The sequence below is a fragment of the Electrophorus electricus genome, chromosome 17 (genome assembly GCF_041902795.1).
Source record: "Electrophorus electricus isolate QZ-2024a chromosome 17, ASM4190279v1, whole genome shotgun sequence".
In the NCBI taxonomy this organism is placed as follows: domain Eukaryota; kingdom Metazoa; phylum Chordata; class Actinopteri; order Gymnotiformes; family Gymnotidae; genus Electrophorus; species Electrophorus electricus.
The window spans coordinates 7,402,501-7,417,227 of record NC_137513.1 but is presented as its reverse complement, the minus strand read 5'-3'; the positions used below and the strand labels follow the sequence as shown (position 1 = coordinate 7,417,227).

The 14,727-nt window shown below is 43.8% G+C and overlaps 1 protein-coding gene across 5 annotated transcripts in view; it reads left to right on the top strand.

Moving 5' to 3' along the window:
- Positions 1–278: 278 nt before the first annotated feature.
- Positions 279–14,727, top strand: part of dgkd (diacylglycerol kinase delta) — a 27,971-nt gene continuing 13,522 nt past the window's right edge. The window contains exons 1-7 of one of the 5 annotated variants that reach the window (XM_035534303.2): positions 280–638; positions 4,174–4,284; positions 4,892–4,972; positions 9,530–9,634; positions 12,326–12,458; positions 12,693–12,799; positions 14,655–14,727. The exon at positions 14,655–14,727 is cut by the window's right edge and continues 53 nt beyond it. In XM_035534303.2, the coding sequence (XP_035390196.2) occupies positions 504–638; positions 4,174–4,284; positions 4,892–4,972; positions 9,530–9,634; positions 12,326–12,458; positions 12,693–12,799; positions 14,655–14,727 (745 nt within the window). In that variant the 5' untranslated portion in view covers positions 280–503. Of the gene's footprint in view, positions 821–4,173; positions 4,285–4,891; positions 4,973–6,803; positions 6,958–9,529; positions 9,635–12,325; positions 12,459–12,692; positions 12,800–14,654 lie in introns of those variants that run through there. The other 4 variants (XM_035534301.2, XM_081700349.1, XM_035534302.2 and 1 more) reach the window with 4 other exon arrangements.

The window sequence follows — 14,727 nt, the reverse complement described above, 5'->3', positions numbered from 1 at the left end:
ACACTTAAACCCAGTATTCTCAAGTCTCAATGTATCGCTGCTTATGGATTTACCTGCAACGCTGTTCTCTTTAGGGATTTAATCTCTCTTTCCTCTATTAAACCCTCCATCCTGACAAGAAACCTACATTCCTCCCGGTACCGCAATCACTCCAACACCCTCGCAGTAACCGAAACACCCCCGAATGTCTGCACAAACACCCGGCTGTTTGTCATTTAAACTGACGGGCCTATTCAAATATTTTATTCAACTATATAAAACATTTTGAACAAACTAACAAACCGGGTTAGTTAATTGTGTTAGTTAACTCTGTCAATACTGTTTCATTATTTTTTACGCGCTTTGTTACGCCGAAAATGTAACCCATTTAAAAATCATCTTCTGTCCACAGAAGGGCGCTGGCAGCCTCAAACTTGCGGCTGCAATAACCTGCCGTAGCCGAATAGCGGCGCTAAGCACTCCGCTACTGTAACACGTATGATAGCCTGGGGGCAAATGTAAGGATGGCGGCGGCGGTTGGTGCCGAGGCCGGTGCTAGATGCTTGGAGGAATCTTCGGATAGTGAACCCGAGCAGGAACATGGGTCTCCCCAGAAACTAATCCGCAAAGTGTCAACGTCGGGACAGATCCGAAGCAAGGTAATGTTTCCGCTCCGGTGAAGTAACTGGGCTCCGAGATGCAGAGTTAGTCGGTGCTGCAGCAAAAGCTGCATTTGCCTCTGACCACTATGGAGCCACAGTTATCTCCCAGGCCAGCCAACAGCCTCGACATTTCCTGTGGAATTTGGCCCCCGATTCGCTGGCAGGACGGCAGTCACTGTGTGAGTGAGTCGTGTGCGGTTTTACATATAACGGTACTGCGGCGAGCCTGAAACTCGGACGAGCTTTTGGTGCGTGTTTTCTCCGGTTTTTTTCCCACGCAAAAGCCGAGCACTCTGAATTAGCTAGCTACAGATATACACTTTTCGCTTTTGGAAACCCATATAGACTTTTGCACGTTCTTGCAAAACGATTAAATAACTTATAAGGCGTCCCCCCCCCGGTCGAAATCTCCGAACTTTGCACGGAATAGTTCCCTATTCGTTATGCTTGAACAAACATTTCAACTATGCCATTCAGAAATGGAGGTGTTTAGATGGGTCTAGGTGAACCAGCTCAGTTCTTTTGTCGTGCATTGGCTGTTTGAGTTCATCCGCTTGAGATGAGCCGTGCCACGATTTTGTTGAGCAGACAGTCCAACGCTGGCGGTGTGTGTTATCTGAACGTGCGTCGTATGTACGTTTAATGCTCAATGATTTGCGGGCGCGATGGTCGACGTGTTGTCTACGGCTCGTTGAGACGTACTGGACCGATTCCGTCTGCTGTAGCTAGCTAACTTAAGGCAGACAGTTGCAGACTCGCGTTTTTTTTTAGTATTTCATTGTATGTGTGTGTGTGTGTGTGTGTGTGTGTGTGTGTGTGTGTGTGCACGCTCGCGCGTGTGTGAGAGAGAAAGAGTAAAGGTCATTATTTTGTTCAGTCAGTACAACCATTTGAGGATGAGATGAAAGGGTCAGTTCTGAAGGCTTGTGAGTGAGAGGGAAAAGTTTGTGTGTGTGTGTGTGTGTGTGTGTGTGTGTGTGTGTGTGTGTGTGTGCGTGTGCGTGCGTGCGTATGCGCGCACAGATGGACTGTAGGTGCAGAATATCAGCAGCCTCGAAGTCTAAAATTGGCTACTTTGATTTCACACACCCAGGGCCTTTAGTCTCATCATGTTCAGTCTCTCTCTCTCTCTCTCTCTCTCTCTCTCTCTCTCTCTCTCTCTCTCTCTCTCTCTCTCTCTCTCTCTCTCTCTCGCTCTGGCCGGCTCAAACGCACAAAGGGGGTGCAGAAGTACCACAGTGACATTCACTTTAAAAAAAAAAGAGAAAGTATGTATGTATGTATGTATGTATGTATGTGTGCGTGTGCAAGATAACAGGTCAAGTTTCTGGTGTGAGAATTACTAGTCTGTGCACACAGTGGAAGTGGGTTTGTGTGTGTGTGTGTGTGTGTGTGTGTGTGTGTGATAGAGAGAGTGCTGGCAGTTGTGTGACAATTAAACCGCACTTTCATGCTCAGTAACACACCGAAACTCTCTGAACAACTTTATCGTGGCATTTACTGTCAGCGCAAACCACTGTAAGAAGGTCATTTGTGTGTGTGTGTGTGTGTGTGTGTGTGTGTGTGTCTGTGTGTGTGCAGGGTTGATTAATTTAGAGGTTCTCCACTGTGTCACATGGAGTCTTACAGAGAGCAGGTTTGGAGATATGTATCTTAGATTGTGTGTTACGATGTGTGTTACACTGCATGTTACACTGTATTTGTCATGAGATGTGGTGTTTTGTATTGTTTTTAAAAAAGTTACATCTTTGTTATTTCTTTTTTGGGTTTGCTGTTAGACCAGGCTGTATTGGGGATGTTGAATATGGTACTATAGCTGAATATTCTGTGTTTTGTGTTTTGAGTGCTGAATATGGTGCTACATGGTATTTTAGAACATAGCCTGCAACACCCTTCATAGCGTGTTGGCATGTGGCAGTTTAGGGTTAGATTTCGCTAATCCTACCGCTATCACCCTAGCACTATTCGCTGTGATTAGACACTGCTTCCCCTGTATTCTCAAACATTCAGTTAATTTGTATTTGTTTAGGGGGAGGACTGGTTAGAAGTAGGTATGATTATTTTGATTCTTTGTTGCTGGAGTTAGATGGAGATTGGGTCAGAAGTTAAAACCTGCACTCCAACTGCACATTTGCACCCATCAATGGGTTCTGTTCTTTGCCTCCGTGCATAGAACAAAATGCACTGTGTTTGGCAGAAGCGAGCCGAAAAACAGAGATGTCACTTTGTACGAGTCCGAGTCAAGTCTTTAGTCTTTGTGGTGCGAGTCCGAGTCAAGTCTTTAGTCTTTGTGGTGCGAGTCCGAGTCAAGTCTTTAGTCTTTGTGGTGCGAATCCGAGTCAAGTCTTTAGTCTTTGTGGTGCGAGTCCGAGTCAAGTCCTGTGTCTCTAGAGTCCAAGTCAGTGCAAGACAATGACAGTAGGAGACTGGAGCGTGTAACTTCAAAAGGTAGCGACTGCTTAACTGCTTGAGCTTACTAGATTTGTTATCTATTGCTCTAACTGGCTGACAAGAATCATTTTCATCCCAACTACAGGCTAGGTAGCTAGCGAGCTAGCATGCTTGCTGCCCGTACTAATCTTTCTGTGTGTTTTAAGATGTCCCTTTGCCAGCGTACTGTACTACGATGCTGCAGCTAGCACTTTGACGATGTCCTCCTGACTCCAAGATTTTGTATCCAAAGGTGATGATTAAAGATGCGTTGTGTGTTCACGCCGAATTTATCGTCGGCGTGAGAGCCGAGAGATGGAAAGAATTAAAATGACTGAACATGACCGTTTCATAACTGACAAGACGCAAGACGCTCGCGTGAGATCAGACAGAAAATTTGTATTCAGTAGTTTCTTTCCCCCATGCTTAAGTTTTACGATCCTAGTTACGAGTTGAGTCACGAGTCGGTTAAGTAAAAGTCCGAGCCGAGTTACGAGACTTTCGAAATATGTCAGAAGTGTGACTCCAGTCACTATCTCTGGTGAACACAGACAATGATAATTCCTACCGACCCACTTCCAGTGGAACGGTGATTCCAGTGGAACAGGACTTCTAGTGAAATGGCATTCACTGTAGTCATCTGCATTTGGGAAGTTCCCGCATTACTGCTTCACTTTCCAGACCCCATTTTATACACACTACAGCAACTGTTGATTCGTTTTCTGGAACTGAAGCAGCATGTGTGTTACATTCATCAGGGTATAAAATTTGTAGATTATAGATGACACAGCAGGTTGTTGTATGAGTATTACGGTATGGTGCGTTTTAATATTCCCACACGGTTTGTACTGACCGATTGCGTTGGTTCAAAGACTTGCGTACCCAGTGAAAACACTAACAATGTGTTTCTGTGTGTGTGTGTGTGAGAGAGAGCTGATATGGCTCATAATTTACATCACATTGTGCATGGTGGGGTGGGGGTTTGATCACACTGAACAGGTCATAAAGAATCTTCTGTCTGAATGAGGCAGGATGGTGATGATTAGGGTGGGACATGCTGCACTGTGATGGGCTGACTACCTGCTCCTCTCTCTGTCTGCAGACGGTTCTGAAGGAGGGCAAGCTGATGAAACAGACCAACTCATTTCAGCGCTGGAAGAGGAGATACTTCAAGCTACGGGGACGAACGCTGTACTACGCTCAGACAGCAAAGGTCTGCCGCTCACCCACACAGCCCACTGATTTGGGGGCAACATATTACTGCCTTTTTATTTATTCTTTTACTTTGTTATAACCAATATTTTAATTACAGTATGATTGGCGACTATGTTAAGCTCCAAGTTATCATGAGCCATATATAATCAAACATCTGCCAAGTATAATTACAAACTTATCTTGTTCCTACATGAAAGAAAATCTGATGAAATGATTCAGTGGCCATTACTGATCTTTTAAACACATCTGTTAGAAAGGTATTATGACTGTCATGTCATATGTTGTCATATAAAACACTTAGAAAGCCATAAAATAATTGAGTAAATCAGAATCTTGTTAAATGAAATTAAAATCTTTTCTTATTTATAAATTGCAACATGGATATTAACTTGGTGAATCATTAGCCCACTGGCTGACTTGCAGAAGTACACCCCTTGCCATAACCGAACATGTCTGTCCAGTCTCTTTGCTCTCTTGGACAGGGAATCCTATTGGAACATAATCTGAAATCCACAGAACACACTTAAGCTGATTTGCTTTGGTTGATGACACATGATTGGTTGATGTTAAGGTGACTGATCATGCTATGACTGTGCTGTTTGTAGTCGATCATCTTTGACGAGGTGGATTTGACTGATGCCAGCGTAGCGGAATCCAGCACCAAGAACGTCAACAACAGCTTCACTGTAAGTCACACACACACACACACACACACACACACACACACACACACACACACACACACACACACACACACACACACACACAGACACCTTCACTTATCTTACTTTCGACCATTTTGGATGAGGTATGGTGTCTTTCACTCATACCCCTCTAGTGAGAGGTTCTCAGACTCAGAGTGGGCCGAAGTGTTGCTGACACAGTTCATGTATCACCAACACACTCATTAACACACGGTTCACGTTTCACTAACACGCTCACTAACAAACGCATGGTACACGTTTCACTAACACACTAACATGCTCAGTAACAGTCACAGTTCATGTTTCACTATCACACTCACTAACACACTCACGGTTCATGTTTCACTAACACTGACATGCTCACTAACCCACTCGAGGTTCATGTCTCTCGAACAGGCTCATGGTTCATAACACACTAACCCGCTCATTAACGTTCATGGTTCATGTCTAACACACTTATGATTCACTAACTTGCTCACTAACACACTTACACTTCACAGCTCATTAATGCACTCACGGTTCACGTCTCACGCTTGCGGTTCACGTTTCAGTAACACGCCTTGCTCAAGTACACAGCATGTGCCTACCATGTTTCCTGTGTTATCCCGACATGTTTCTGAGATGAGGGAGGGTCCCATTCATTTACACCCGAACGTCTATTAAACTCTTAGCAGAATTCAGGTTAATAATGAACCGAATGAAGAATTCCCTTTAATAATGAACAGCTTTAAATGGTCAGATAGGCTATTCTTCTCTGACTCTCAGGGTGGTCTAGGGCCATGTCACTGGTTCAGCAGTTAATGTGAAAGATACAAACACTTATCCCCCCCAATTCTTCTCTCCCTTAGTTCTCATTTGTTTTACTTGAGCAAGGAATTCTCTGTGTAGCCTGTCCCTTTTAAACCATTGCCCTGAGTGTGTGTGTGTGTGTATGTGTGTGTGTGTTTGCTTGTAATAGAGAACGAGTCTGTGAATGTGTTGTTTGAAGTTTATTTATGGTTGACATTTGGATTGATTTAGTTTTAATAGCAGGGTGGAGGGTTTGCCTGTGTGTATCCGGTCTCAGCAGCGGCTGTGTGTGTGTGTGTGTATGCACAGTACGGAAGTGTAGTAAGTGTGTTAGTGCTAAAAGATGTGCTATATATATATATGCTATATATAGCAATTGTCATCAGCATAGTGATAAGAATGTAATGTGTATTTTTCTCTTGGCAGCCACATGAATTATAAACAAGTTATTTTATTCAGAAATGTGTGAAATATTAAAGATTAAAAGTCCCATTACCTGGAAGAGCTTGACTACTAACTGGAACTGAAACCGTGAGCTAATCTGAGCCTGTAGGCCCTTATAGCTGTGGCTCAGTAGAAAATGTAGCATGAGTGCAGGCATTGAGGTAGGGCTCAGCTTGGGCACTGCACACCCTGCTGGACTTCATACTGTGCTCTTCAAGTCTTGGTATCAGGTTGAACCTGGCTGGCTTGGATGCTCACCTCTCCTACTGAGCAGGCAGTTCTGAGCTCCTCTTCGTCGTCCTCTGTCCCGGTCTCTCTGCGTTTCTCTGTTTGTGTCTCTCTGAGCTCCTCTCATCATTATCCTCTCCCTCCCCCCTGTCTTACACTGTCTCTCCAACTCTCTTTTTGTGGCTGTTGTATTGTAAGGGGGAGGGGTCTTTCCCCTTAACAGGAAGTTTATTTGCGTCACAGTGCTGGAAAAGGGAGGAGAGGGGGGGAGGGAAAGAGAGAGGGATTAGCTGTGGCTAACGGAATCTGTAGTGAACATAGTTGAACACCCCAGACAGAGAAACTCAGAGTCAGAAAGCAGGCAGAGAGTGAGACAGACAGCCAGAGAGATAGACGGTTAGACAGCTTGTGTCAGACAGACAGACAGACAGACAGACAGACAAGAGAGTCTCGTTTGGGTAAAGGGACACTAGTGAGCTGGACCAAGTGGACAACATCAGCTAAAAGTAAGAAGAAAAAAGGAGCGGAATGTGTGTGTGTGTGTGTGTGTGTGTGTGTGTGTGTGTATCTGGGTGTGTGCAACTATTATAAACCTAATTTTTAACTCTTAACACTGAATTTGGTCAGAGGTTGATTTAAATAGTTAATCATTTTTTAATTCATTCTAAGTTCTACTTTTTATGACCCTAATCTAACCTTTGTAACTCATATATGATAAATGAATAAGGGATAGCTAAATGACTTGTTTTAAACAGATGTTAGGGCCACTTCTTGGCTAATAGACCAATGTTAACTCACTGTCATAAGTACATTCAGTTTGTAGTAGGTGTTAATAGGTTGACCCACACAGAAGAGACTTGATCTGTGCAGTATCAGTATCCTCAGCACAGCAGTGCAAAGCCCTTCATTAGGGGATGAGTAAAGCCCAAAGCTCTTCAGCATTCCACAGGAAGTGATGCATCTGACAATGCTCAGGGGGTTGTCAGCTAACTACTCTGTCAGCAATGTGACCTTCATTTAAGTATTAGTTGGTAGTAGACTTTTTTATTCCTGTTCTTTCTGTGGTAACAGTAGGAGTGATTTCGGTGGTTTCCATCATAATGTCACAATGCTTCTAAGTTGATGATGTTAATTGGCTGTCTCAGTCTACTTTAGACCTGGCTTGTCTGGGTGAGCCATTCACTTTTAACGCACTAGCTAACTGACAAGCGGAAAAAATGTTTAAGAAAAATATCCAAATCCTTTTGAAACGCTAAATCAACAAATCCTAGCAGATCGGCTTTTTCCTGCAGGTCAAACCATATAAAGGGCTGGTGTGATTGCAGCTGTTATGTTAGTGAAATATTAGAGACTGTAGGCTTGTGTGTGTGTGTGTGAGAGTGAGAGTCAGAGAGTGTGTGTGAGAAGGGAGGGAAACCCTAAAATATTTTTTTTTCTTGCTTGTTTTCTTTATGTAAATGACGCCTGACCTGTCTGTGGGGTCGTGTTGCTTGCAGGGCTGGCTCTCTGGCCACTGACCCAGGCCAAGTGGAAGACTAGTCCTATTTTATGTGGTTTAGTACAAGTCTGGTCATAGGCCTTGCTCAGAAAGTTTATCCAAGGTTATGATGATGTGAGTTTGTGTGTGTGCGTGTGCGCGCGCATGTGTGTGTGTGTATTTTCTGGCAGAGGAAAGCTCAAGTTATTTTTATCCATGTGGGAACAGAGGGGCTTTGGAAGCAGCTGAGGAAGTGGAAGCTGGCGTACACACACACACACACACACACACACACACACACACACACACAACACAGACACACACACACACACACACACACACACACACACACACACACACACCTACTCACACACACACACACAACACAGACAACACACACACAACACACACACACACACACACACACACACACACACACACCTACTCACACACACACAGACAACACACACACAACACACACACACACACACACACATACACACACACACACACACACAACACAGACAACACACACACACACACACACACACATACACACACACACACACACACATACACACACACACACACACACACAACACACACACACACAACACACACACAACACAGACAACACACACACACACACACACACACACACACAACACACACACAACACAGACAACACACACACACACACACACACACACAACACAGACAACACACACACAACACACACACACACACACACACACACACACACACACAACACAGACAACACACACACAAAAATATCACAGCACAGTAACTTAACCATGTGCTTCAGCCACGAGCAGGAGTCCAACAAAAGCACTTCTCATAAAAAAATAAACAAACAACTGGCTTCTTATAAAATGTTAATTAATAATGTTTGTGCTTGTGATATTTCAGCTTTATTGGAGTTGACTGAATTTTCATATGGAGAATATTTTGTAGGATGTTTGATGGTAATGTGTGAGATTGGTCAGTTGGTGGGCCATTCAACTGAATACGTGGATGGAATTGTTTTGAGTTGACCTTGCTTTGTGTGCATTGTGTTGATGTTTGTGCCAAACCTGTTTTCACTATGCATACTGAAGAATTTAAACTGATGAAAAAGAGGTGGCTTAGAGGCTAAATTTATAATGTTCTTTGTGATTTATAATGATGTTGGTTTTTAAAACAGTCATCCCTGATTTTAATTTGGGCTTGTTAAATCAAGACAGCATGATGAATTGGAGCAAGATTATGGTTTGCATGAGCAGTAGCTCATTCACTGACTGTTGATTCTATCTTCATGAAGCCTTTGGTGTCTTGTGAGGTGGGATTAATAATTGCTGAAAACATCAATTTATTCATATAGGCTTTTTTACAATTTATTGGTTACTATAGGGTACACATTTACTGTGATGAATTCAGATAATCAATTAGGGATTGCCAGATTCTGTCAAACTGAACAATATCTTTCTATAAAAACAGTTTTTTAAAGAATGTTTTTCTTTTTTACAAAGAATACTTTGCCTGATGCATTAATACTTTCATATTCTCTCTCTCTCTCTCTCTCTGTCTGTCTCTACCCCCAGATAATCACACCTTGTCGGCGCTTGATTCTGTGTGCGGAGAACAGGAAGGAGATGGAGGAGTGGATGGCAGCGCTGAAGAGTGCACAGAATCGGGAACACTTTGAGGTGTGTGCACGTCTCAATGCTTATAATCCAGGGAATGATCTGCAAGTTTTGCTATCTTATTCTAAAACGAAATCTTTAGTTTTCATTGAGATTCCCTCACGAGAATAAAGACAGATTAGATAAAGACTATATTAGAGGCTCAGACTGGGTTAGTTTGTGGGATGTGTGGTGGTTGTATGTGTACACATGTGTTTGTGTTTGTACACGTGTGTGCATGTGTGTATGTACGTGCATATGCACATTTATGTATACGTGCACATTTTCCACAAGCACGTCCGGCTGTTGAATGGAGACATAACCAAGCAGAGCTACTGTTAATCATTTGTTGTGCAACCAATTAGATAATTGGTAACTCACAGTTCCACTCACAGCTTTCAATGGTTATAGCATCATGTACGGCATCAGAAAATGCTTTAGTCTATTGTTTTAGTTCAAGATAAAACATAGGGGGAAATGATCGTTTGATATTCAAGCATAAATATGCAAGCAAATGGGTCATTTCAGTGAAGAAAAGGGCTTTTAATCCATGTTTTCTGGCGTTCATATCATATAAGTAGTTCTAGACCATTTCCACTGTGGGCCCAGGCGGGGGCCAGGGCTGTGTTCCTGGGGGCCAGTGGTTCTGTTGGTGGGGCCACTATGGGGCCAGTGGCTCTGTTGGCAGGGATAGTCTGGGATAGTCTAATACTTTTAGCCTTTCTACTTTTCTCTCAAGGGCCCAAGCTTGTGGTGACAGGCGCACTGAAATCGCCCCCCAACCCTCATCTAGCCAGTGCTGATAACTCCAGATGCCCGTCGCCATCTTTAGCACCTCTTATGCCGCTAACCCACAGGCTTTTGATGGGGTTTGGCCAACTGGTGCGTTGTCCTGGAGACGCAGACGCATGTTCTGGGGCCGGCGCAGCCCCGGCCTGCCCCTCCTCCTGCTGGGTGGATGTGTGGTCCTGGCATTTGCTGGCAGGGCAGCTGAGGAAATGTGCTGGAACGCACAGGTTTATTTTGAAAAATACTTTTTTTTCCCTCTCTTCTCAAGATGGTCACAGTACATTTATAGCGCTGATGGTTTCTACACTGCAGCCAACGCCGCAGCTATAAAATAAGTTTGATAAAAGAAACAAAGGATGCAAAAGTACTGTGCTATCGTGGACAGTTTTTTAGTTTCTTCCTCTTAGCTTTAAAATATGGTTTTCCATGTTTCTCTTATAGTATTCAAGAGCGTTTCGGATGAGCATAACATCCGATGCTTGATACCTTTATCTTTCTTAGGATCTAGGCTAGATGGAATGCCTTTATGTGCTCATATATACATATACACATGTGTATAGCACAATGAAAAGCTTCTCTTCACACGTCCCAGCTTCTTAAGGGGCTGGGCTCAGCCACTGTACGGCATCAAGAGGTATAAGGGCCTTGTCCAAGGGCCCAGCAGTGGCTGCATGTCTGAACCAGGATTTGGACTCACAACCGTCCGCTTGACAGCCCAAAGTCCTAGGCCACCACTGCCCCTGTTTAACTTCTTATCGTGCTTTGCAATGACATGTCCACATTGACTGGGAGTCTGTTTATTATGCGCGCAGTACTGGAAATGGTAGTAGCTCCCAAATTTCCCATCAGGGATCAATAAAGTACATCTTTCATTGTCTCTGTCTATCTACAGTGGATTCTGAAAGTCTTCTGTCCTCTTTTTAGAGAGTTACAGAAATTAAACAAACTGTAACCACTTATTCGCAAAAATACTCAGTACCGTTTACAATAAAGAAGTTTGTTTGGCAGCAAGTACAGCGACAGGTCTTCTTGGATGCATCTCAACAATCTTTGTACGCCTGGATTGGGGCAGTTTATCCCATTCTTTGTGGCAGAGCCTTTCAAACTTTCTCAGATTAGATGATGAGTGTTTGTGAACTGCCGTCTTCAGATGTTCGAAGGGCATCTGGCTGGGCCACTCAAGGACGTTCAGTGACATTACCCTGAAGCTCCTCCTTTGTGGTTTTGTCCGTATGCTTCAGGTCGTTGTTGTGTTGAAGTTCTTGTATTTGGCTGCATTCATCAGTCCCTCAATCATTACCAATCTCCTAGTCCCTGCTGTTGAGAAGAACCGTACTTCAGCACAGGGAGGGCATTTTCCAGGTGATGTGCAGTGCCTGCTTTGCCAGTGCTTGCCGTTCTGGCCAAATAGTTACATTTTTTGTGTCATCAGACAAGAGAATCTTTTTCCATGTGTTGCCTTTAAATGCTGTTTCGCAAACTCCAAGCAGGATGTCATATCCCTTTAGTCAACAGTGGCTTCCTTCCTTTGCCATAAAGGCCTAATTTATGGAGTGCTGCAGAGGTGATGGTCCATCCAGCAGGCTGTCCCATCACTGCACAGGATCTGTGGAGTTCTTCTAGAATGTCCATTGGGTCCTCATCTAACTTCCTGACCAAGCAGCTTTATGCCCAGATGTCCATTTTGGGCAGTTGGCCATCTCTAGGGAGGTCCAGTGTCGTGCCAAGCTGTGTTTGGACTGTAGCAGAAACTAATGAACATGTAATTTCCAATTTGAGAGTGATCAGTACAAACATGATTAAAGGGTAGTAAGATTGACATGATTGGTTGATACAGAAATGATTGGCGGTTTCCCTGCTGCTGCTGTCTCTCTGTGGCGCTGGGTGGTGGTGGCGTGCTCTCTGATGTGTGCTGTGTTTCTGCAGTCCACCCAGTACAGCATGGACCATTTCTCTGGGATGCATAACTGGTATGCCTGCTCGCATGCTCGGCCCACCTACTGCAACGTCTGCCGAGAAGCTCTGAGTGGGGTCACCTCCCACGGCCTGTCCTGCGAAGGTCTGTGTGTGTGTGTGTGTGTGTGTGTGTGTGTGTGTGTGTGTGTGCGTTTGTGTGCACTTGCCTGCATCCATCTGTTCTTATGTGTCTGTGTGTGTTGATGAGGGAGAGCAGCTGTGCATGTGTGGGGGCTGTAAGAATGGATATATTTGCACAGGTGTGGGTGTTTGGTGTGTAAAAGTGAGCAAGGTTGAGCAAGTGTGTGTGTTTGTGATTGTGTGTGTTCTTTTGCAGTGTGCAAGTTTAAGGCCCACAAACGCTGTGCTGTCAGAGCTACAAATAACTGCAAGTGGACAACGCTGGCCTCCATCGGCAAGGACATCATAGAGGATGAGGAAGGGGTGAGTGTGTGTGTGTGTGAGAGTGTGTGTGTGTGTGTGTGTGTGTGTGTGTGTGTGTGTGTGTGTGTGTGTGTGTGTGTGTGTGTGTGTGTGTGTGTGGGTCTCTGTGAGAGTGTTATGCATGTTAGTATTGTGTTTATATTCCCATCCACTTTTGGTAAGTGGAAGCAAAAAACACTTCATCCTTAAAGAATGGGAAACATCGAACTTTCACTTGAAGTAAAATCTTTTTAAGGAACAAATTTATTACCAAAGAGTTTTTTTCTTTTTCAAATACATGAGTCAGAGTTATTGGTATGTATAAAATCATGTTTTAGCAAACTTTAAAACTTTAATAGAAGTATGCTCCCATTTATTTAACTGCTTTATTTACTTTTAAGTTTTTTTAATGTGATCATCCATGACTTCCTGTCTGACTGGAGGTCTAAATCTGAGATGAGCAACATACCAAACTTCCCACAACATAGAGAAGGTCAGAGAACACAGTGAGGTCACACCAGTGTGACCCTAACAAAATTAGGCAATCACTGCAGCTTCTTACCACATCCTTTATTAAGGAAATACTTAATAAGTAAAACAACTGGTAATGAACCTTTTTGGAATAGGACTTGGAATTTGTGGAATGTAGCTGGAGACTTGTGGGTGATAAATAACAAGAGGCCACCTTCAGTGCTGACGCAGTCTGGAAGGCTTAACTCTCCGTAAAGCAGACATGCGAAGAGCGGTAGGGAGTCTGGAATACTGACTGGTCTGGGAATAGAGCAGGAGGATTTGGGCTCGGGAGAGCGGCACCTTCACACAGAAAACAACCTTCCACCCTGTGGGATGCTCTGAATCTCACAGAGACACACATCAACATGGATTCTGTGAGGTGCCAGGATGTTGTAGAGCCAAGAACAGACCTGTAGCCGGGAAGCTAACGACGGGGTGTTGCTGGAGCTGGATCCACACAAACATGGCTGTCTGTGCTCCACCACCTCCTCCAGTTTGGGCTTTTTTTAGTGCCGTTGTCTTGGCAAAGAGATGGCGCACAAAGTTTGACATTCAGGAGTGCTAGTTTTCAGATGTTTCTTTGTGTTCTTTTGTGTTCTTTTATATCGCTCTCCCTCTCTGTGTGTGTGCATATAATAATATGATAAGATTAATAATATGCATGAGGAGGAATGCGTGATAACAACTGATGCTCTAGGCTTGTTAATTTTAGTGGCTGTATTAAAAAATGTACCTCATCACATCACTTACATGTGGTGCACGTAAATTTGTCAAGAGAAGGTTTTTGTCATTTCGATCAAAATGACAGAATCAAAATTCAGAATTTGTCATTTCTAGTGACAAGACATTTTAATACTAATGGACACTGCATTAGTAATGTGTCTGCTTGCATACCCAGTTGTTGCTATGGCAGCAGTGAAGTGACGAAACCTAAGGAAAAATAAATAATCTACACTCTCTGAACTCGTGGAATTTAATTTTATGACTTAAACATCTACAATTTCTTTTTTTTTTTTTTTACATAAACTGGTTTCACCTCCTAAAACCTCAGAACCACACTGCTTGCACAGCTGATGGACCTCTGTCTGAAATGTCATGTTTCTCTGGAGAGATCTCTGGAGACACACACACACATATATATATATAAAATCCCCCAGGGGGATTCCAGTGTGTGTGTGTGTGTGTGTGTGTGTGTGTGTGTGTGTGTGTGTATTTATGCAGCATATGGACTGTCTGATCAGTCAAGCTGCTAATTATTCAGCTGGACCTGCCACTGCAGTCTGTGGCAGGCAGCCTGGCATCTGTCACTCATTCCCAGCCATCGTGCTTTCTCTCCTCTGCATCCCCCCCCCCCTTCCTCTAGATCTCAATGCCGCATCAGTGGCTGGAGGGGAACCTGCCGGTCAGTGCCAAGTGCACGGTGTGTGATAAAACCT